The following is a 26149-nucleotide window of genomic DNA, read 5'->3' on the forward strand; positions in this document are numbered from 1 at the left end:
AAACCAACAAAGATTCGGCCCATTTCTCTAACAATTAACAATGGCGCATCCGCACATGTTCCTTATTTTTTCTGCATGTTTACTGGACCTAAGCCCATTAGGGAAGGGATCATAGTATCATATTGTACACAAACGAGCATTTCCAAAATAGATCCATAACGTATCAACCTCTCCTTTAGAAGAAGAGATAAGGTATAGGAGCACCCTGACTCATGGTTCCTCAATGATAAGGCATTACATCCTTTTAAAATCTTTTTGTGGACATGATGCATGTAATGTCATCAGCCACACCATACGTTAGAATCAAGATATATATGTGTATTTGTCGGTTAGATGGCAACTAGTACTATATATACCTATACATTAATAGGGACTAAAATCACTCACTGGAATCTAGAAGTCCATTCCTAACTACTACTAAGAGAAGAGCAGCAAATTACTTAAATGGCGTCCATCTCCTCCTCCGCTGTTGCCACCGTCAACCGGTCCACCCCTGCTCAAGCTAGCTTGGCGGCTCCATTCACCGGTCTAAAGACTAACGTCGCTTTCCCAGTTACAAAGAAGGCTAACAATGACTTTTCATCCCTCCCCAGCAACGGTGGAAGAGTGCAATGCATGAAGGTATGGTCGACGAACCATAATTAGAGATTTTATTTTGATTACAAACATTCGTAAGCATCAAATCAGATAACAATATGTTATATATAATACGTACAGGTCTGGCCACCAATCGGGTTAAAGAAGTACGAGACTCTTTCATACCTACCACCATTGTCGGACGCCGCATTGTCTAAGGAAATTGACTACCTTCTCCGCAACAAGTGGGTTCCTTGCTTGGAATTCGAGTTGGAGGTCTGGTCTATTAATATCACCTTTTATTAATTTTATTAACTAATTGATTAATATAAACAAAACATAATTAATTGTGAAGTGAGTATAAATTTATATTTGTGGTGTGTATATATAATAGCATGGATTTGTTTACCGTGAGCACCACCATTCCCCCGGATACTATGATGGACGTTACTGGACAATGTGGAAGTTGCCTATGTTCGGGTGCACTGACTCAGCTCAGGTCATGAAGGAGGTTGAAGAGTGCAAGAAGGAGTACCCCAACGCCTTCATCCGTGTTATTGGATTTGACAACGTTCGTCAAGTGCAGTGTATCAGTTTCATTGTCTCCAAGCCCCCAGGCGTTCTCTGAGCACCAAAACCAACCCTAGTTTGCACCAAGATTGATCAGTCTCTTCAAGACCATAGGCTCTGTGGTTGAGTTAAACAATGTGGAACTGGCATCAAAATTGATTGATGTGAGGCTTTTCAAGTCCAATGGTTCAAACTCGAATTCATGGTTGTTTTGTTGTTATATGAATAAGTAAACGGGTATTTTCTAACTCAGGCTTCAATATTTCTTTCTAGTTAATATTCATCACATAAATTGAATGTATCACTATAGACGGATAGACCCCTTAATTTGTGGTGCTAAAGACACGTAATCATGTTCTTACAAAACAAATCCATAAAATCTATATATATGCGGTCGTACAAATTATATTCAAAATCAAACCCTTGATTAACTAATTTTTCTAATTTTGGAAGGTGAAAAGTTTTTGACCTACCCTTTTAACTGGATATTTGGTAGATTAACGCACTTTTCCCATATTCAAAGGAATCGTCATTAATTATAAAAATGGGGCATCAGAAGCATAGAAAAAAAAATCTTCTCCACTTCTCATGTTTTACAAAAACAAAAACCTAGGGATGTGCTATTTTTTTTTTCTTTTTTTGGAGACTAAATCTAGTACAGAATACTGATACATAATTTGATACCGGTTCATTTACGGTTTCAGACCGGAAAAATCGATTCTAGGAGACTAGGACCAGTTTGGAAATCATATTTAGTAAACTGTCCCGTTGTATATATATCACATCATATCCCTATCTTTATAAATCCAAGTAAAGTTTATAACTTTTTTTATAAGCTGCACAATATATTGCTTTTTATTGTCACTTCTTATGGACCGTTTTATTTTGATGTTTAAATATAAAGAATATTCATTAACTCTTGTTACATATTTGACCAATCAAATATTACATACTCAGAAGTATAATTAGAACATAAAAATATATAATTGTTTATTCTTTTTGTATACAGTGTAATACTTCCAGTTGTATAATTACATCTTGAAATTTTAGCATAATTACATCTTGAAATTTTAGCAAGAGTAAATTACACGAATGGTCCTATGATTTGGTGTAATTTGTGTGTTTGGTTTCTAACTTATTTTTTTTTAACTCGGACCGTCCCTATCATTTGGATATGTTGTGCTCTTGGTCCTGTCAGACCTAAAAAGACAATATCACTCCTATTTATTTATTTTTAATTTGTTTATTATTAGGTTATCAACATAATAACACAACAAAGTCTCACCTTTGACTTTAATTGGTCCTTGAACTTTTTTTTGTTGCATCATTTATAACATTAAAGTCCAAATTTACATGTCAAATATACCTATTCCAAACATGTGAAGAGGTCACCCGGTTAGACATGGACATGTAATTATATTTGACTCTTGTTTAATACTAAACACATAGCCAATCCATTTTTTTTAATAATGCCACGTCACCGATCGATATTTTAGAACTTGTTCCTTCCCCATCACCGCCACCATCAACTAGATGCAGTGTAAACTGTGAAAACCAAAAACATGTTGCAGAAGAGAAGAGGTGGCAACACTGTAGCAGCGGCTGCATTATAACAGCGATCGGAGGCACACATGCCGGAACAGTGCTTGGGATCGGTTAAAAAAATCATGTAACAGGAACCGATGGAAAGAAAAATCATGTTGATAGGCTCGATGGGAACCGCAACGACTATATTTCATACAAACCACTAAGTTTGATTATCATCGCCAACATTTATCAAAGCATCAACACCAAATACAAAATTATTGAAGTCTCAATTTTTAGTTTCAGACTCCTTGAAGCTACCTTTGACCATCAATTACAAACTAAATTATCAAAATTGAATCCGAATTTGTCCAATACAATTCCACTTCACAAAAAAATTAAAAAATCAAACCAACCGGTTCAAAGCAATAAAAAATCATGTTTTAATCCAGATTCGTTTATCTTTAGCATCACATGAAGAAATAATGAACTTTGTGAATCCGATTCATCAATCCAAAGTAAAACATAATTTTTTAGTGCTTGAGACTTCATTCATCATATTTTGACCAGGACTTTTGAGTTTTTGACTAACGCTTCACAATTTTCAAATCAACAATCTCATTTAATTCGTCGATCTTTCATCACTATCAATTCAAACTAGATGCACATATGATCAAATTTCTTCAAATCGAGATAGAAAATATGTGAAATTAATTGAGTTCGTCAAACACGTTGAGCAAGAGAGATATATATAATCACCAGATAAATTTAGTATAAAGATTTGATCTTGACTATCACGAAAAAAAAATCAAGTATATCGATACTGAGATTTAAGATGATTTTTGAGATAGAATCGGATTACGGATTTGATTATGTAGAAGAAACCAATTGAGCCATTGTTGACTGGCACTAACCATGCCAAACTTTATTACCACCTATCGGAACCACACCATCTCCATAATAACAACCTCGTCTCTACCATCATATCATATGCAACCTGCTACAAGAGAAAGATAGGGAAGAAGATTGGCCAATTTTTTAGATCCGTGATCAATAACAGAGAAAGGGGAAATCCACACATGTTCATCCATTGAAAAAATAGTATGGTTGTTTTTGTTATTGTTTCTATCGGGAAGCTCACAGAGGCAAAGAGAGAGATGCAAGAGGAGGATTCTTAGAGACTTGGTCAAAGAAAATGGGAGTGTGTTATTTTTTCTGGTATTTTATTACACATCAGCATTCAACAGTAATATATAACCGGGAAACCTACCAAGTTTGATCAAAATGATGTCAGTAATATCTAACCGGGAAACCTGCTAACTTTGATCAAAATGATGTTTTGAACAGGTAAATTTCTAGTTTAATGGTCTAAAAAGTTAAATGGTCATTTAAAACCAAAAACCAATCGTAAAACTTTCATGTTGTTATGAATTAAGCGTAATTAATGTAACTATAAATCAAACCAAACTAGTAAACTTTGATAAGAACTTTAATTGAGAAGAAAAAATATTTAGAGAGAATATGAAAGTTATATCTCTTATAACTTTTGGTGTGTTTCATTCTTTACAATGGAGGGGTATTTATACTATAAATTTTACTAACATATAATTGTAACTAGTTAGAAATGTTGACAAATGTACCATGCACCAATTATTATGTCATCTACCAATTATGTACAACACCACCAATTATTTACAACACTCCCCCTTGGATGACATCATTTTAGCATTCAACTTTGACGTACTGCCTCATTAAAAACCTTGCTAAAGAAAATCCAGTGGGAAAAAAACTTTAGCGAAGGGAAAAAGAGTGCAGTGTATAGTTGACTCCCCCTTATTTAGACATTTGTCACATTATGTTCTATGCACATGTCGCATTCCGATGCCATGGACATGTTTCCTGAAGATTGCAGTAGGAAGTGCCTTCGTAAAAAGGTCTGCTGCATTGTTACTGGATTGAACATATTTGATTTCAACTTGATGGTTCTTTATAAGCTCTTGAGTGTACTCAAAAAACTTTGGAGGTATATGTTTTGTCCTGTCGCTCTTGATATATCCCTCTTTCATTTGAGTGACACATGCTGAGTTATCTTCATAAATTAAAGTTGGACATATATCCTTTTCAAGTCCACATGAAGTTAAAACCAGTTGTGTCATCGATCTTAACCATGTACATTCTCTACTAGCTTCATTTAGTACAATTACTTCAGCATGATTTGAGGATGTGGCAACAAGTGTTTGCTTTTGAGAACGCCAGGAAATTGTAGTACCTCCATTCATGAATACATATCCAGTTTGAGATCTAGCTTTATGAGGATCAGACAAATAACCTGCATCTGCATAACCAATCAAGCCTTGTTTTGAATTGTTAGGGTAAAATAACCCTAAATCACTAGTTCCTCGAAGGTATCGAAAAATATGTTTGATTCCATTCCAATGTCTTTTTGTTGGGGCTGAACTAAATCTTGCTAGCAAGTTTACAGCGAAAGAAATGTCAGGTCTAGTACAATTGGTAAGATACATAAGAGCTCCAATTGCATTTAGATATGGTACTTCTGAACCAAGGACTTCTTCATTTTCTTCGCATGGACGAAATGGATCCTTGTCAATATTTAATGATCTAACAACCATTGGAGTGCTTAAAGGATTTGCATTTTCCATATTGAAACGTTTCAAGACTCTTTCTGTGTAATTTGATTGATGCACAAGTATTCCGTTAGGCATATGCTCAATCTGTAAACCAAGACAATATTTGGTTTTTCCAAGATCTTTCATTTCAAATTCTTTCTTTAAAAGTTCAATCACTTCAAGGATTTCTTTATTCGTTCCAATGATGTTTAGATCATCAACATAGACTGCTATGATCACATATGTAACACCCAAAAATTCAAGCCAAATTTAAACATTCAAAACATGTCGAATTTATCAAAACATTACAACTTTGTTTTCAAAATACATTTATATCAGAGTTTTCCCATAAACATAACATAATAGGAGGAGTTGTACGATCATGCCTTCGCCTTGCCGCGATCCCCTGATGTACCTGAAACAATAAACTGAAACTGTAAGCCCGAAAGCTTAGTGAGTTACCCCCAAAATACCGATACACATACAGTCCACATAACCATGTCACACCATGACATATCATAACAAACTGAGCAGAACAGCACATAACGGGTCCACAGCTTTACATACTGGAATACCCTTGAGCCCACAGTGTGAGTCTGGAATGCCTACCAGGCCCTCAGCTCACATCTGGATTGCCACCGAGCCCTCAGTACGAGTCTGGAATGCCTACCAGGCCCTCAGCTCGTATCTGGAATGCCACCGAGCCCTCAGTACGAGTCTGGAATGCCTACCGGGCCCTCAGCTCGTATATGGAATGCCACCGAGCCCTCAGTACGAGTCTGGAATGCCTACCGGGCCCTCAGCTCGTATCTGGAATGCTCCCAAGTCCTCAGTATGAGTCTGGAATGCCTATCGGGCCCTCAGCTCATATCTGGAATACTCTAGGGTTTGTTGGCTACCGCACGGAGCAGTACAACCTCAACCCATCCCACATAACATATCAACATGTAACAGATAATGCACATACATACAATCAATCAGTATCACAGGTAGTCCTACAGACCTACCATCTAGCGTATCAAACTAGCATGCATAACTAACTCATACTCAACATAATACAACTACTAGGATATCATATCCAATGGGCCGTCCTTGGTGCCTTAGACCCCTTAGTATAGTGAGGATAACTCACCTCGCAACTGTCGTCGGAAATAAGAAGGCTCAACTCCTGGGTCCAACACGAACTACACCACCTATAGGTACCATACAAACCTTTTTCATAAATCTCCTAATTACCAGAAACCATCAGAAGTCAACTGGTCAACCCTTGGTCCAAGTCAAAGTCCACAGTCAAAGTCAACAGTTTATGTTGACTCGACTCGTCGAGTGCAGATCACCGACTCGTCGAGTCCTTCCTGAACTCGAGAAGTTGTGAAATCCTTGATTGGCTCGTCGAGTTCCCTTTTTAACTCGTCGAGTTCATACGTGGCCAAGATTTGGAAGAAACCCTAGCCAACTCGCTGAGTCTTCTAACAACTCGCCGAGTTCAAGGCAATCTTCAACGAACTCGCCGAGTTGCTCAACCAACTCGCCGAGTTCACGGCTATGTTCATAGGACTCGCCGAGTCCAGCGTTCTACTCGCCGAGTTCATTCAGTCCTTTTTCCATACAAACCTGGTTTGAGCCATGCAGCGGCTCCAAACCACAGATCTAGGCTTCTAGGGCATGCTTATCACGTAAAGTTGCAAACTTTACATGCATGCATAGCTTTAAGGGCTCCAAATGTCAAAACTAAGCTCTTAATGGGGTTCTAAGCTCAAGAGGGACCTCAATCACGAACATAACTGAGACTTTACAACTCTAGAAGGTAATGAGGGTCCAGATCTGAAGTATAGCCCAACCATAAGGTTTCTCTACCAAGGATTTGGGGTTTTAGGGCTTAAAAGCAACAATTTAGGGACAAACAAGATCTAATAGATCAATAATCAAGATGGAAACTTTATTACCAGAATGGGTGACCACAAATGAATGTGTTCTGGATCTAAGTCCCCTTCCTTGAGCTCTTCAACCCCTTCCTTCTTCCACTTGCTCCAATGTGCACCAAAAGCCCCTTCACAAGGCAACAATCACTCAAACTCACCAATGGAGACTAGGGTTTCGATAAGGAATGCTCTGAGGGTGATGGAGGCTGAGATGGGGCTATAAGGACGTTTAAATAGGGTGCAAACACTAATGATTAGGGTTTCCTCCTGACTGGCCTACTCGCCGAGTCCAGGCGTGGACTCGCCGAGTAGATCACTTAAAGCCCGCGTCCAATTCGACATCTACTCGGCGAGTTAGGGCTACAAATCGTTGAGTAGCTCTTACAAAAAGAAACATTTAATCAAATTAAATACGTACCAGGAACGGGGCGTTACAATTCTCCCCCACTTGTCTCAGACTTCGTCCTCGAAGTCTGCTGCTGCTGCATCTGAAAACAACTCCGGGTAATGCCCCCGCATCTCCTCTTCGGACTCCCACGTCCACTCTGAACCCTTCCGGTGCTGCCACTGCACCTTCACTAACTGAACCACCTTGTTCCTCAAGGTCTTCGCCTTTCGATCTAAGATCGCAACTGGTCTCTCGATATAATTCAGGCTGCTATCAACCTGAATATCCTCCATGGGTACTACTGTTGACTCGTCCACCAAACACTTCCTCAACTGAGAAACATGGAAAGTTTTGTGGATCTGGCTAAGCTCTGCCGGGAGATCCAATCGATAGGCGACCCGACCCACCCGGGCCAAAACCCTAAAAGGGCCAATGAACCTGGGGTCCAGCTTGCCTCTCTTTCGGAATCTGATGACACCCTTCCAGGGTGATACCTTCAGGAGGACCATGCCACCCACCTGAAACTCCAACTCGGATCGGCGTTTGTCGGCATAACTCTTCTGCCGACTCTGAGCGGTCTGCAAACGCTGTCTAACCTGATGGATCTTTTCGGTAGTCTGCAAGACTACCTCCGTACTACCCATCACCCTGTGCCCAACTTCGCCCCAACAAACCAGGGTGCGACATCTCCGCCCGTACAACATCTCGAATGGCGGGGCGCTAAGGCTAGAATGATAGCTGTTGTTGTAGGCGAACTCCGCAAGCGGTAGGTGAGAATCCCAGCTCCCACCGAAATCAATGACACATGCCCGCAGCATGTCCTCGAGGGTCTGAATAGTCCGCTCGCTCTGGCCGTCTGTCTGCGGGTGGAACGCTGTGCTGAAGTGCAATCGCGTGCCCAGCTCCTCGTGAAACTTTTGCCAGAAGCGGGAGGTAAACCTGACATCCCGATCAGAGACAATGGAGACAGGAACCCCATGGCGAGACACGATCTCCCGAACGTACAATTCGGCCAATTTCGCGGCCGATGAGCCCTCTCGTATAGCCAAGAAATGGGCGCTCTTGGTCAATCGATCCACGATGACCCATATAGCATCAAACCCCTTTGCCGTCTTCGGCAATTTGGTAATAAAATCCATCGTGATCTGTTCCCATTTCCACATGGGAATCTCTAGGGGCTGCAGCTTTCCATGGGGCCACTGATGCTCGGCCTTGACCATCCTACAGGTCAAGCACCTCTCAACGTACCAAGCGATTTCCCGCTTCATGCACGGCCACCAATAGCTCAAACTCAAATCCCGATACATCTTGGTAGCCCCCGGGTGAATAGAGAAATGAGACTTATGAGCCTCCTCCATAACCGTCTGCCTAACCCCACCCGTCATTGGAACCCAAACCCGACCGCATCGGGTTAATAGTCCCCGACTATCCTGCACAAACTGGGTGTTCTCGCCCTTGATCCTCTCCAGCTTCCAATTTTCCGGGCGGATGCCCTCAACCTGGGCATCTCTGATCAAACTCACCAGCGGAGAATCCACCGCTATCCTCATACATACCGCTGGGGTGGAAGACCCCACTGACTTGCGGCTCAAAGCGTCCGCCACTACATTCGCTTTACCAGGATGGTAAAGGATCTCGCAATCGTAGTCCTTGACTACGTCCAGCCACCTGCGTTGCCTCATGTTCAGGTTCGGCTGATCCATGATATGTCTCAAGCTCTTGTGATCCATGTAAATGGTACAACGGACCCCATAGAGGTAGTGTCTCCATATCTTGAGGGCGAACACCACCGCCCCCAGTTCCAAGTCATACGTAGGGTATCTCGTCTCATGCGGCTTCAGCTGCCGCGATGCGTAGGCTATCACTCGTCCTCTCTGCATGAGGACCGCCCCTAAACCTGTGATGGATGCATCACAGAACACCACAAAATCCTCGACTCCCTCCGGGAGTGTCAATACTGGAGCCTCGCACAAATGCTGACGGAGGGTCTCAAACGCCCTTCCCTGCCAGACGAGTGAGGGGCACTGCAATCTTGGAGAAGTCCCGTATGAACCTCCGGTAGTACCCTGCCAACCCCATAAAGCTCCTAATATCCGAGGGAGATTTCGGAACCTCCCACTGCATAACCGCCTCGATTTTGGCCGGATCGACCAAAATCCCCTCCTGGTTAACGAGATGTCCGAGGAACTGGACCTCCCGTAACCAAAACTCACACTTCGAGAACTTGGCGTACAGCCGTTCCCATCTTAGAACTCCCAACAGCTCTCGCAGATGTTCCTCATGCTGCTCTCGGGTCTTGGAATACACCAAGATATCATCTATAAACACTATGACCGAGCGATCAAGCATCGGTCTACAGACCCGATTCATCAGGTCCATGAACACCGCTGGCGCGTTGGTGAGCCCAATATATATAAATACTGACAATGATATAATCAACATGTAAGAAAAAAAAAGCTCACTTTTATAAAAATGCACCTTGAATCTATGAATTCTCTTCAAACCGACAACATTGTTGTTGATATCTGCTTTTGTAATATACGTGGGCGCTGCACTAATGATTTTTGTTCTAGATTCAAGTATTCCATTTCAATTTTAAACATAAATTTAGCATTACCCTAGTTGCAGGTGCTACTACTTAAGCTTTACCAAAAAGAATTACTTTTATCTACAACCAATGTCAGCAATAAAAGACATAACTATTATATAAGAGTTAATAATCCATGTTTTAATAGAATCGACAATTGTTAATGACAAAAAGATAAGAACAAATGAAACAAATATTTAATTGGGGAATTTTATCAACTAGTTGGTGTATACATAGTATTACGCGCCAAAGAAAATCTAAAATTAGTTTCCAAGGCCTTAAAAATGATACCAAGAGAAGTGAAACTTCTAAAAGACGAATTGAAGCCCTAATATTACGAATATAATAGAAGAACCACATTTACAATCACAAACAAGAACTTACAGGAGAGGCTGACCTGATTAATAGATGAACTGTACAGCAGCTGGTAGACTATTGTCATTACCTTGTGGCTCTGGTTGTGCCTCCATGTGCACTATCAAGCAATAAATCTGGAGGCAAAAGCTATAAGATCCTATACTTCAGCCATCAAATTCGTCTTGCTGATGGTAGGCAATGACGACCGAGTCAAGACTTGATGGAAGTGGTGGTTTGTATTTCAAGTTGTCGACTGAGATGTCGCAGTCTGTGAGAGTGCTAGATTAAAAAGCCTATGGTGACTAATGACTGATTAGAGAGACCAGAGAGACCGGAGATCAAAGATCAGAGACCGGAGATCAAAGATCGGAGACGACGAAATTAGAAGGGAAGGAAGGTTTCCTCTGTTTGGTGAATAAGGGTGTGGTGTCTGGCTGGTGTGGGCTATAGGGAAATATGGCGGAGCCGGGATGGAGAGGCGGAGAGATGGAAAAGTAACGCAAAGAAAAAACTATAACCCACAGAGAACCCTAGTGGTTGAAAATATTTTGGGGGTTAATAGGATTGATCGATCATACAGCCATAAAATCGACACTTTTGAAAATTTTGACATTATTTCACTTCTAAAAATTTTGAATTTTTTTCACTTCTAAAATTTTTGAATTTTTTTCACTTCTAAAATTTTGAATAATCTATCTATATAAATAAAAATATCAATATATTTACTTGTATGTGTATATGTATATGTGTTGTATGTACATGTGCATTATAGTTTGTAAATAAGAACATATTTGTAGATACATGTATGTATGTGTATATACGTGTATGACTATATATGTGTGTGTGAGTGTGTGTGTGTGTATGTATGTATGTATGTATGTATGTATGTATGTATGTATGTATGCATGCTAAAAAGTGTTTGTACAACATAAATAGAAAAATCATAAATCAATCGTTATTGCCAATAAATGTTTAGGTTTTAGGGCTTAAGATGTGTAGCCTTTGGTTAGTGGTTTAGGGTTTAGGCCATATACCATAAGTCCTAAGCCAAAACAACAATGAACCTTTTAATATTGAACCTTTCTCTACAAGCCATAAACCCTATATATGCTTTATGCCTTATGCCATAAGTCATATGCCCTAAGTAGTAAGTCATAAAATTTAAGTCTTACGCCCTAAACTATAAGCCATAAACCCTCAGTCATACCCCATATGCCCTAAGCCCTAAGTCATATTGCATAAACCCTAAGTGCTAAGCCATAAGACATAAGCCCTAAACCTTAAGCATAAGCCCTAATCCCTAAGCCATTTACTATAGGTCGTATCTTATAAGTCATAACCCATAAGATACTCATACTTACTTATAAACCCACACGTACACCCTACCATATCTTAAACCCCTCTCCAAGCATCCTACCCTAACCCACCTTTACAAGCATGTATACCCACACACACCCACCCATACACAATGTTCTCATATCCACCAAAGAATGACGACCAACACCTACACCCAACACCCACCCTTAAATGCTAAGTGCCACCCATACCCCATGTTAAGTGTATACCCACAAGCTCCCACCCTTAAATGATAACTGCTACAAAAAATATTTATACAACATAAATAGAAAAGTCAAAAATCAACCGTTATTTCCAATAAATATTTAGGGTTTAGGGCTTAAGATTGTGGCTTTTGGTTAATGGTTTAGGGTTTAGGCCATATGCCATAAGTCTTAAGCCATAACAACATTGAACCTTTTTAAGGCATGTATATAACAAGTCTTAAGATTCCAATAACAACATGGAACCTTTTAAGCTTGGGCCTTGCTCCACAAGCCATTGCCCTTGTGTATGCTTTATGCCTTGTGCCGTAAGTCATATGCCTTAAGTCGTAAGTCATAAGATTTAAGATTTATGCCATAAACTATAAGCCATAGACACTCTGCTATACCCCATGAGCCCTAAGCCAAAAGCCATATTTCATAATCCCTAAGTGCTAAGCCATAAGGCATAATCCCTAAGTCAATAAACCCAAATCATAAGCCTATGTCATAATCCCCAAGCATAAGCCCAATACCATATGCCTTTAATCCCTATCGCATAAGTAATAAGTCCTGAGCCGAAAGTCATAGGCCTTAATCCATAATATATAAGCCCTAAACGCTAAGCATAAGCCCTAATCCCTAATCCATAAGTTATAATCCCTAAGCCATACACGATATGCCTTAAGCCATCAACCATAAGCCACCAATACCTACATATAAACCCATACGTACACCCTACCATATCTTAAACCTCTATCCACCCATCTTACCCAAACCCACTTGTACATGTATATATACCCACACCCAACTGCCCATACACAATCTTCTCATACTCACCTAAGCACGCCCTCCAACACCTACACCTAACACCCACACTTAAAAGCTAAGTATCACACGTACCCCATGCACCCCACCTCCACCCCTACTACCACAACCTGCCATCCCACCTTAGTCCAACATATCATTTTGTCTATTATTCATCATATATCCCTTATCATTACGTAATCTCACCTACGTCACCATAAATGAGTTCAATATTGTTTGTCCATCTATATTTAACGATTTATATCTGGTTTGACCACACCATGTGCGATCCTACCACCTTCACCGACCTCAACAAACTCCATCGTGTTCGACCCTTCCAACTTTAACTTCGACCTCCGACATCCACAATTTAATCTTGTATATATATATATATATATATATATATATATATATATATATATATATATATATATATATATATATATATATATATATATATATAAGATTAAATTGTGGATGTCGGAGGTCGAAGTTAAAGTTGGAAGGGTCGAACACGATGGAGTTTGTTGAGGTCGGTGAAGGTGGTAGGATCGCACATGGTGTGGTCAAACCATATATAAATCGTTAAATATAGATGGACAAACAATATTGAACTCATTTATGGTGACGTAGGTTATATATATATATATATATATATATATATATATATATATATATATATTACAATCGTTACAATGATCGCATGGTCGATCCATGTCACTAAACCCAAACTTATAACAAGAGTCGGATAGTCATTTGAAGGGTAATATAACCTTTTCAATTTTAAGAGAGATCAAATCGAAAACCAAATTACTGAAACGTATGAAAGCGTCTAACAAACCATAATGACTATTTTTATAGTTTATTTATAGAGTATCATAAATAAAAAGAAAAGATATATATTTTTAAATTACAAAACATCTCCGACATAAATTCACATTTACATTCCCACACATATACATACACATACACATACACACACAAACACACACACACACACACACACACACACACATATATATATATATATATATATATATATATATATATATATATATATATATATATATTATTAAATATAATAAAAAAATAAAAAATATATATTAATAAATTTAATAATAATAATACTCATAATCCCAAAAATGAAACTTTTGTCATTGATTTTTGACAAAACTGGAAATTTGGTCCTTGTGGTTTGCAAAAATCTTTGGATGGGGTCCAAAAAGTTTCCAGCTTGCATAGAAGGTCCGAAATCAAGGTTTTTCTAGGTTTTTGGTCCTAAACTTAAGTATTTTTTGTAGTTTTGGTCCACGGAGCACTTGAATTGACTGTTTTGCCCTTTAAATTTCTTTTTTGTATTTTTTATATTTTTATTTTATAAATATTAATGAAGAAAAAGGAATCATATCTCTCTCTCTCTACCCACCCCACCAGAGCCCTCCCCTTTCTCTCTCTTCCTCCTCCCTTCGAAGTCCTCCTTTCTCTCTCTCGTTTCTGCCCTGCTCACTGGAAAACACAGCAGCAACTGGAGTTGCTGCCTCCCCCAACACCACCTTACACCGTCACCACCCTACCACCATTCCACCTCTGTCCCTTCCAATTTCGGTGACCAAGCCTCAACTCAAACACCTGCATATTCCCTTTTAAACCAGTCAAGAACAAAACAAGAACACAAGAGAAAAACAACACAACAGCAACCGGAGTTGCTGCTGCCTCCCACGACACCACCACAGAAAAAATAGGGGAGGCTTCCGGAGCAGCCCCCAATCACGCACCTGTCAACCACTGATCGCCTCATCGCAGCACCCACTGAGACCGACGACCACCCCTCGCACCCTCCTCTTCCCTTCCGTCGAGCAAACCCACCGAGGACCCCGACTTCTTCGTTGCTGCTGCTCCCAACACTCCACCAATTCCTTCGTCCCTTTGGCTTCGTCAAACCACAGAGACGACCTCCCTCGTCGCCGATTGAACCTTTCCCGCTTCGCAAATCACCATTGGAGCAGGAAGAAGCTTCGCTGCTTTTTCCCTTCATTCCTTCGATCTAGCCAAACCCCAGAGGTCCTCCCCTTTTCCTTCGTCGCTTCGTTCTCGTCGACCACCGAAACTCCCTCCCTCTGCCCGCAATTGATTGGCATCCATCAGACTGGAAACGGGAGAGAGAGAGAGAGAGAGAGAGAGAGAGAGAGAGAGAGAGAGAGAGGTACCGGTAGGGGTGGAGTGGGGGTCATCTTCTTTGTTTTTTATTTTTATTTCATAAAGTATTAATATAAATAAGAAAAGAAAATACAAAACTGAAATTAAAAGGGTAAATAGGTAATTTCAATTTTTTTTGGACCAAAAACTTAGAAAAACCTTGATTTCGGACCTTCTGTGCAAGCTGGAAATTTTTTGGACCCCATCCAAAGTTTTTTGCAAACCACAAGGACCAAATTTGCAGTTTTTGTCTTGATTTTTAGTTAAGTTGGAAATTTCCAACGTACCCCGGTCCACCAACATATTAGGTACATTTTGGATTTCAAAGTTTCCCAAAAAATTTGAGGAAATTTCTCCCTACCCGCCAATCGATCTCAGTTCCCACGCACACCAAATTTTGATGGATACTCTGCACCATCTATGTTGCCCTTCTCAGTTATCGAAATCCTGCTCTGTTATTCTCTGCATCCACCACCGGTCTAGCCCTCCATCACTGCTCCATAAAAGCTTCACCTTGCTGGAAACCCTAATCAGTCAACCTTGTCGTCGTTGCCATCGATTCAGGAAGAAATCACCACCAAAGCTCCACTACGGTGGGTAGACAAGAAACCCTCATTGCTCCCACCTCCGTTAACCACCATCGTCGATCTAGCATAGTTAGTTGCAATAGTTAAAGGCAAGTAATTCACCTACTTAATCACAGGCCGCGGGCTCAGGTTTCCAACCATCTATCTTATTCTTTGTTGAGACGAGAGTGGTAAAACAACCATCAACGAGAACGTATAAGGTAAATTGCTTCCTTCCGAAGCCTTCGTGGTTATGACATCGTCTTTAGGCCAAATCATTTTTCAATAACATTTATTCACCATCGATTTGACTAATTGTCGTATTTTCCTTTTGATTTTGTAATAATATAGTTTCAAGCTGTCAATTTTGGATGTAACTTTCTGTGTTTCACTTGAAAAGGTTAAAACTAGATTAAGTCTGTAATCTTTTGTCTATTTTTTTCTTCTATATTTTGTTTTATTTGGCTTAATGATGGTGGGTCTGTATGCTTTACCTTCACTGATGCATGATGGTAATACCAAAAATTGGTTTCTGGTAGGGCCATCACAGGTTGATTTTCTCAGAACTAAAATGTTAAACAAGGTAGTGTTTGGTGATTGACTTTGGGTATTTTCTTTTCTTAATGGTATAAGTCAACTAATTTTGATTTTTTTGGGTTCTCTAAGTTCTTGGTAGATGTCGGATTTTATAATATGTAGGCTCAAACAAACATGTTCCACATTTGACATTAAGGTATAACCTCAATTATTGAGCCACCAACAACATGTAAGATTTAGGGTGTGTGTTGGATATGCTTCATTTTATATATGTTCATTAATTAGAACCGGTTTTTTCCTAACACCACTAAATTGACTATTGTATCTTTCGTTTGCGTTATGGTTTGTTAGTTGAAGAAGTTTTTTTTGCATATGTATGGTTGATCAAAGAAATGTATCTTTTTTATATGGAACATGGTTTTCATGGGTGGTTCCAAGCTCAAAACAGAGCTACATAAAGATCTGGTGAAAAGTTTTGTTTGCTAGATTGTTTGAAGTTGTATCAACTAATGATTATGTTATTGTGAGTTTTTTCCTGTCAGATTGTTGGAGTCTTTTCTTATTACCATTATTTTATATTTGAAGTAGATGGTGGATGCCAAAAATAAGTTGTAATTCTACTATTTATTGTCTAGTTTTACGGGAATGAATGTCATGAAGTACATTTGTAGCGATAATATTTTTCCTTCTTTTTACATTTAATGATCTTTATTTTTGTTTGTAGAAGGGAAAGGCCAAACCTTGATCTTAGCGTTACGTGGAGAATAAGAAAATGACAAAAAATGACGATGTACTTGCCTTAATATCTTTTTACCATATTATACCATCAAACTTTTCAGGTGTAATATTGTTATAACACAAAGTTAATTTTTTTAGTTTTTTATTGTAATGGTGGATGACATGTTATAACATAAACTGCATATTATAGCAATGTACTTTCGTTTTGCAATGTTAGACAAAGTTGTATTCTTTGCATTTATTTATCATACTTTTCTGTTAAAGAAAGTTGTATTCTTTTCATTTTTTAATGGTGTATGATCTGGTGCAACTAAAATAATAGATGACAAAAAGGGCAATTTGGTTCTTTCTTATAGCTCTTATTCAATACAGCTATATTGTTATTTGTTTTTGTTTTTATTATTTTTTTTGTTTTTGGTTTTTTTCGGAAATTGTTTCTGTTGAGGTAACTTTACAAAACTGTCATTCAATTTTTTTCATTAATTTATACAACCCTTTAATTGCAAAAAAAAAGCAATGTAATTTTGTAAAATGGCATGATTGACCTTTTTGTTCATTTTTTATTCTGCCAAATGATATCAAAGATAAAAATGGTCAAATTTATGAGTCTTCCAAAAACTCTAAAATTGTCATTTTTTTGTATAATAACTTAACCAGGAAACAATTTCAGTTTTACAACAACAAATTTTCATTTTATGAATACTATTATTTAAACTTACAAATACAATAGTACAACCAGAATGAACATTACATAATTATAGTAACATATTCAATGAACGACCCCTAATTATACCGATAGGACATTATTGTTCTTTTATAACTATATTTACATATAGACACATATAATAGCTGTAATCATAACTAAATGCTACCTACACACAATATTTTTTTCTTCTCAAAGCCAATTCATAATATTTTGACACACATAATAAAAGGTACATGACCATAAACAACCAATACTAACTTGTTTTCTTTTCTTGCGTTAACTAAGTACAACTAGTACAGAACCACCCTATGGACACACAAATATTTAGTGTGACCATATGTATCACCTTTTAGCTACTTTGTATGTTATGTGGCTAAAAAGGCACCAGGTTATAGACACACATAGAACTAACTCACGTCATAATACGTTTATCTACTGTATCTCATAAAAAAGTATGACAATCTTAATCGATACCTGTGGCTGATTGTGACCTATGGCCTCAGTGTTCGAGTGTGACTAATATTTGTCACATTTGGTATAATTAAGTGTGGTTAAAGTTTTGATTATTTATATAATGGACACACAAACTAATTTAAATGTATCCAAAAACAGTCTCTAAATTTTTTTAGTGACCTTTGGCCACACTTTTAATAAAAAGTGTCACAGGCTGTTTTTTGGAAAGTGTGACCGTAGGTCTTTTTTGTACTAGTGTGCCAAGTTGATTAAATATCTGAAAGTGGTTGCATCCATTACTGGTGAATAAGTTTCTTCATAATCAATTCCAGGTCTTTGAGAGAAACCTTGAGCAACAAGCCTGACCTTGTATCTTACAATTTCGTCTTTCTCATTTCTTTTTCGTACGAAGATCTATCTATATCCTAATGGTTTCACAACTTCATGTGTGAGGATAATGTTCCCAAAAACCTTTATCTTGTTAAGAGAATTTAATTCAACTTACATAGCTTCCTTCCATTTAGCCCAATCATTTCTTCTTTGACATTCAATGACAGATTGTGGTTCGGGATCATCATTCATAATATCACATGCAACTGAATAAGAAAATATTGCACCTATATTGTCAGTTTCATTTTGGTCACATATTCTATTTGTTTGACCATAATTTAATGCATCATCCTCCTTTCCTGGGGGAATTTGAATAATTCGTGTTTCTCCAGGAACACTTTCATCGTGATCTAGTGCATTTTCTGCTCCTCTTCTTTTTCGTGGGTTCTTATCCTTAGAACCAAATGGCCTTCCACGCTTCAGGCGTGTTTTAGACTCTTGAGTGACTTTATCATCAGATTGTCCATGTGGAATGTCAATTCGAGTTGGAACATTGACAGCTGGTATATATAATTTAGTCACCCTTTTTGTGTCAGTAAATGCATCAGGTAATTGATTTGCCATTTCTTGGAAATGCATTATCTTTTGAACTTCCATGTCACATTGCTTTGTGCGAGGGTCAAGATATGATAAAGTAGGCTCATGCCATGACACATCCTTTTCCAGAATCTTCTTTTCTCCACCTAATGATGGGAAATTTGCTTCATCAAATTGACAATCTGCTAGGCGTGCTGTGAAAACATCACCTGTTAATGGTTCAAGATATCTTATAATAGAGACTGACTCATAACCAACATATATTCCCAACCTTCTTTTAGGACCCATTTTTGTCCGTTGAGGTGGTGCAATAGGGACATATACTGCACACCCAAAAATTCTCAAATGGGATATATTTGGCTCTTGACCGAAAGCAAGTTGTAGTGGAGAATATACATGATATGAACTTGGTCTTTTGCGTATCAATGATCCAGCATGTAAGATTGTTGTTGAGCATCCAGTTGCTCATGTACACACACAAAATGGTTTAGCTGAATAGTATAATCAGGGAAATGTGCCCTTAATTTAATAATTTGGGCAAGAAACTTTGCAAATGCCATATTACGAGTTGATAATAGGCAAACATGAGACCATTTGCTGGATGCATCTATTAAGACCATAAAGTATCTAAATGGTCAAGATGGTGGGTGAATCGGTCCACATATATCACCTTGAATTCTTTCTAGAAATCTAGGTGACTCCCTTTCAACTTTCATTGGAGAATGTTTTATAATTAACTTTCCAAGGGAACAAGATGCACATGGTTTTATGTTGTTGGATTGAGGGAGCTTTTGGTCCTTCAATGGATGTCCATGTGTATTCTCAATTATCCTTCGCATCATTGTTAATCCTGGGTGGCCCAACCTATCATGCCATAAACTGAATGTCCCAGGATCACAATGTTTTCCTTCTACTACCATATTTGATTCAATCATATGTATATATGTATAATGCAGACCAGTATCAAGTGTTGGTAGTTTTTCAAGCACATGGTTTTTGTCTATAATATACATATATTTCTTATTTTCAATGGTCATAGTTTTTGTGTCATAACCTTTGAAATATATGTCATTGAAACTTAATAAGTTTCTATTAGACTGTGGAGAAAATAAGGCATTTTCTATACAAAAGCTTGTACCATTTAGTAATATAAAATGGGCTTTCCCGGTTCCCTCTATCAAGTCTGCAGGACCTGATATTGTATGTATGACTGTTTTTGTTGGTACTAATTCTGAAAAATATTTCTTTGATTTCAGAATAGTATGTGTACTACCACTATCTGCTATACAAAGATCTCCAATATTTTGTGCTCCAGTTGGACTCATATTAAACTTCACATATAAAAGGAATAATAAGTGAATAAACATAATCATAATTATTATTAAAAAGAAAGCTCATTTATTGTAGGAAAGACATTACATGAAAAACAAACGAAGGAAAAACAGTTTTACTAGTACAATAATAGATTTTTTTTTTAGATTATGTCTTCCATGTCATTGCAGAAATCAACAACATTTAGTGGAGTGAATTCAACATTATCAATGTGGTTTGCTTCTTTTCCTTTTCCTTTAATGGACTCTTGATAAAGTTGACAAAGATGTGCAGGTGTGCGACAGGTCCTTGACCAATGGCCTATGCTACCACATCTATAACATGAACCATCAGATTTTTGTGATGTCCCAGTGTCATGCCTTGCCACTTTGGCCTTATCTTGTGTGTGGACATTGTTTCTTTGTGAATATTGGTAATTATTTCTTTTCTGGCCACGACCACGATTATTACCTTGTCCACGACCAGAATTATGGTTCTGATTATGGCTTTGGTTTCGATTAAAATAGTCACGGCCTCGCCCTCGACATCGACCTCGCCCTCGTCCACGTGTATTGTTTCGATGACCATAAATATTTGTAGCATTTGCTTCAGGAAGTGCTACTGATCCCGTTGGACGAGATTCATGGTTTTTCATTAAGAGTTCATTGTTTTGCTCTGCAACGAGCAGACATGCATTCAGTTCAGAATATCTTGTGAACTTTTGCATCCAATATTGTTGCATCAAAGTAATGTTTGTTGCATGAAATGTTGAGTAAGTTTTCTCCAACATATCTTCATCAGTAACCTCTTGTCCACAATACTTGAGTTGTGAACATATTCTGAACAAAGCTGAGTTGTATTCATTTACTTTCTTGAAGTCTTGAAACCTTAGTGTTCTCCATTCATCTCTAGAATTTGGAAGTATAACTTCCTTTTGATGATCAAATCTTTCTTTCAAAAGATTCCAGAGAATACTTGGATCAGTAACATCAAGATATTCAAATCTCAACATTTCATCAATATGCTTACGAAGGAAAACTTGTGATTTTGCTTTGTTTTGTGCCAAGCAATTATTAAATTCATATATAGTATTTGAGATACCCATGGATTCAAGATGCATTTTTACATCTATCATCCATGGCACATAGTTTTTCCCACTAACTTCAAGTGCTGCAAACTCGAGCTTTGCAATGTTGGACATAATGTAACTATAAATTTTAAACAAAATAAAAATTAAAATTAAAATCCATTTATTTCAATAAATAGTACACAAAAAAGAAGCGGTAAAGCTAACATTGCATACAAGCCTAAAAGTAGATGAAATTCCATATTATCTTCGATGTTAATGATTGGGATGAAAAGTAACATGACTATTATAGTCATGATTATCACAAAAGGATGAATCATCTTGAAGGTTGATTTCTTGAAATTGATTTATTTGATAGAAGAGAGAAATATTTGTTGTGGGTAAAATAAGCAGGGTAAATATGTTTATTTATGGTAAAAAAATATAGCCGTTGTTTTTGCTGTTTATAACCGTTGCATATATATTCCCGTTGTGTATATATGTATATGTATTTTATAAATCATATAATAAGACTTATAACTAATACATAACTTTACTAATTAGAAACATAAATAAATATTAGTAAATGTTTAAATAAAATTATTAAGAGTATCTAAAATATAAATAAACATTGACATGTATAAATAAATATAATTTAAATGTTAGTATGCACAAATAAAAGTTAGTAGCATAATATAAATGTTAGTATGCATAAATAAAAGTTAGTTGCATAATGTAAATGTTAGTTTGCATAAATAAAAATTAGTTGCATAATGTAAATGTTAGTATAAAAATTAGAATACATAAAGAAATGTTAGTATAAGAAATAAAAATTGTTAGTAGTCCATAATGTATAAGTTTCATTAATTCATTAGTATTATTATTATTTTAATATGATTGAAGTTTTTATAATTAATAGTGTTTTTAATAAGTAATACATACCTTGATTAAGATAGATGTGATTTTCCACTTGTTTAATAACCTTGATTAGAGCTTTCGTGCTGATAACGTGTTATGAATTAAGCGTAATTAATGTAACTACAAATCAAACCAAACTAGTAAACTTTGATAAGAACTTTAATTGAGAAGAAAGAATATTTAGAGAGAATATGAAAGTTATATCTCTTATAACTTTTGGTGTGTTTCATTCTTTACAATGGAGGGGTATTTATACTACAAATTTTACTAACATATAATTGTAACTAGTTAGAAATGTTGGCAAATGTACCATGCACCAATTATTATGTCATCCACAAATTATTTACAACACCACCAATTATTTACAACACATGTGTCTTTATGTCAACAACCCTTTATTATTTATATCTTATTGATTTAATAAAAAATATTTAATAAATAAAATAAATACCATCCATTCATTCCCCTTTACCAACCCATTCCCCTTTCCTTTTTCTCTTTCACAAGCAGTAAACGAACGAAGAGAATTGACCGCCTCCTTTTACCTTCCGTCGTTGAACACTTCTTCTTGACGCAACCGGTGATCCACAATCGAAAACATACCAATTTTCTGATGAGAAAACACAACCCTACTCCCACCCCTCCCCCACCCTCTTCTTCATCCATGTTCCAGAAGATGTTTTATGTCAACACCAGTGAAGTGCTCCTCAAGAAAATCAAATCGAATCTAGAAATTGAAATCATGGAATCTAATGAGACCATAGGGCCTTCTCCCCCACGTTGTTAAAATCATCAAAATCTAATAACATCATCACACCTTTCGCCCTCAAAGCTTATTAGATGGTCAACCCCTCGATTTCTCTCAATGTAGATAAAACACTGGAGCAGAGAGTCAGAGTCGACTCTACATCCTTACATCTGTGAGATTTGACTGCGATCTTTCCAGAAACATAAACCATACCTTCCTTGGTAATTTGATTCATCTGAAGCTTATGATTTATGTTACATGAATGTTGAAATCAGACATGGCGATTCATATGATTGGTCACTTGTTTTCGTTCTTTCTATATGAATTTAGCAATTTTGGGGTTTTAGAAAAGTGGATATTTGATAGATAGGAGTTTGCGAGTGAGTGGTTTTGAGAAGATAGAGGCATTTACTGAAGAAGCAGAGGATGTCAGAATCACTGGTGGTGGGGTTGGATGCATTTGAATATGTTTATGTGTTTTCTTCACGGTCGTTCATAATTGTTCTTTAGCAATGGAGGTCTGTGCAATTTTTGTAATTTCTTGATAAATTGTTCGATATAGGTTTGATGTAGGATAATAGCGGCCATGATGATTGTTTGGGTTGAAAGTTGTGAAAGAAATATTGATATGGAAGTCATGGTGTATATTGGTGAATTAGTGATTTGGATTTAAGATGGAAATAATGGGAGAAAAGTAAAAGCATGTGATTTCTCGTTGAAGGAGAGGGCGGGGCTCATATAATTTATTTAAAATTATTAGTTATTAAACAAACAACAAATAAATTATAAAAACTAATAAGGGTAATATTGTCTTTTTAGGTCTGCCAGGGACCAAGCGCACACTAAAACCAAATGATAGGGACGGTCCGAGTTAAAAAAATAAGTTAGGGACCAAACACGCAAATTACCCCAAACCACAGGGACCATTCGTATAATTTACTCTTTTAGCAATGGAATGAAATTTGGATTGGGAGATGTAGAAAATCTTAATGACTCCTAAGCTTTTGGTTTGATTTGGGATTTTGGGAAATATTCGGATATTGTCGTACTTGAAACATAGTAATGAAACCAAAATGGTCGGAAAAGTGGAACCGAGTACCTTACCAAATGCATGTATTTAGTTCGGGTATGGTACGGTTTTGGTTCAGAGTACCGTTTCAGGCTGGCTTGCTCATCCCTACAAAAAATAATCTCTACTACGACGACTTATCTCGTCGTTGAATGTATTGATATTTTCACTACAGATTCCAACATGTCGTAGCATTTGACTTCATCATTTGAAGGTTGGACTTCATCGTTAGAAGGTTGTAGCTGTGCTAAAAATGTTTTTCTATAGCCTTTTTTGTTACATTGAAAATTAAAGAAGATCAAAAAGGGAAAAGAAATATGGATGACATGTTAAAGCACCCGAGTCACCATGTATGAAATCAATCTGTTATTCAATTTAATTCAAGTTAAAAGTGGTGAAGGGATCGTGAGTATGTTGGGCGTACACTAGGTACACACGACGTACTCCATGCATGTGCGTTATCGGGGCAATGTTGGCGTACCCATGCATACACTGGGTGTACTCAAGCCAAGGGCAAACCCTAATTTTTTAGGGTTTGCACCCTATTTAAGGTCCTTAAGTCCTTCAAGTGTATCACACTTTCAACCTCCATTGCCTTTTAGTGCTAATATCGAAACCCTAGCCATGTTGAGTGAATTTTGAGCTTATATAGAGTTTTTGGGTGTTCTTTTGTGGTTTTGAAGAAGAAGGAAGCTTGAGGAGAAGCAAAGGAGAAGAACGAGCTTGTAGATCTAGAGTTTGTGCATCATTTTTAGCCAATTGAAGGTATAAAGTCTGTAACTTGCTCATTCTAAGTTTGGATCTAGTTTTAGAGAATATTTTAGCATCTTTTGCTCTCATTACTTGGTCTTTTGGAGTATGGGATACTCCAGACCATTTGAGCTGTTATTTTGGACTCTTAGGGGTGCATGAATTCATAAAAATTATATCTTGAAGGTTAAGACTCAACCATGCATGAGTTAGTGATCATCTAAGAGAGATAGAGGGCTTAATTCATCGTTTGAGTCCTAATGAGACATGCAAGAGCATAAAGTTTGCAACATTATGGCTTAAGACACTTTTATGAGCTTGGATCTTAGTTTCGGGCGTTAAATCTTAATGGATTAAGAAATTGGAGAAATTATGGGCTAACTGAACAGTACGTCGGGGGTACTCTAGAGTATACTGCGCGTATTGGGCCACTGGCCCGATTCCGGATCATCAGCGTATGTCGGGCGTACGATCCGTGTACGCCGTGTGAACGCAGTCTGTGGACTTAGGAGATTTTCAGGCTTGAGTCTTGTTGGTCTTTTGACTTGTTTAGGATTGGGCCTCAGGTCCACATGTTGTAGCAAGGCATTTTTGGGCTTTAGGCCACTTTGGGCGCTATTAGGCCATATTAGGCCTTAAGGGCCTTGTTGTTGGGTTTGGAATGCCTTTTTGGACTTGTTGGATTTGGGCCTTAGTGGCGCAGGCCCAATGAGGCAAGATTTAAGCAACCCTTTCTTCTTTTAAGACGAGAATTAGGGTTGGATCCTCTGGTTAGAATATTGTCGTAATTTCTAATTAGGGTTTTATACTTGTTCCTTAGGGAGATGATTTCACGAGTCATTCATTGAATGCGATTTTATACCTTCAATATGAGGTGAGTTTCCTTCACTGTATCTGTGGGTCGAAGGCACCAATGTCGGCCCACTAGTTCATGTAGTAGTATGATGGTTGACTTCATGACAACTGTCAGTTATGCCTGTGTTTGCTTGATGACTCTGTGATTCTTTGTTATGATATTATATGGTGGTGCTAGGGGTGAAATAGACCCAGTATCTGGTTGAAATAAACTGAAGGAGATTGCAAGCACCCATATATGATTGACAATATCCGGTTGAAATAGACTGAAGGGGGTTGCAAGCGACCATATATGGTTGACTATATCCGGTTGAAATAGACCGAAGGGGGTTGTAAGCACCGATATAGCTTGACTATATATGTTTGAAATAGACCGAAGGGGACTGCAAGAACCCATATATGCTTGGCTGTAT

General features: G+C 37.7%; 2 protein-coding genes across 4 annotated transcripts in view; one reads left to right on the plus strand and one right to left on the minus strand.

The window, feature by feature from the left end:
• Positions 1-365: 365 nt before the first annotated feature.
• LOC145160198 (ribulose bisphosphate carboxylase small subunit, chloroplastic-like) lies at positions 366-1394 on the plus strand. The gene is made up of 3 exons (XM_079079307.1): positions 366-621; positions 718-852; positions 971-1394. Exons 1-3 carry the CDS (start codon positions 445-447, stop codon positions 1202-1204), a joined length of 546 nt encoding a protein of 181 aa, XP_078935433.1. The 5' UTR covers positions 366-444; the 3' UTR covers positions 1205-1394.
• A 4143-nt stretch (positions 1395-5537) lies between these two features.
• Positions 5538-26149, minus strand: part of LOC145160199 (uncharacterized) — a 31020-nt gene continuing 10408 nt past the window's right edge. The window contains exon 2 of one of the 3 annotated variants that reach the window (XR_013738061.1): positions 5538-5712. Coding sequence is in view for 1 of the 3 variants with exons in the window: in XM_079079308.1 (XP_078935434.1) it covers positions 20494-21538 (1045 nt within the window). In the remaining 2 variants the exon portion in view is untranslated. Of the gene's footprint in view, positions 5713-20481; positions 21539-22354; positions 22435-26149 lie in introns of those variants that run through there. The other 2 variants (XM_079079308.1, XR_013738062.1) reach the window with 2 other exon arrangements.

Source organism: Lactuca virosa, chromosome 2 (genome assembly GCF_052849685.1).
Source record: "Lactuca virosa cultivar CGN04683 chromosome 2, Lactuca_virosa_CGN04683_v6, whole genome shotgun sequence".
NCBI lineage: Eukaryota > Viridiplantae > Streptophyta > Magnoliopsida > Asterales > Asteraceae > Lactuca > Lactuca virosa.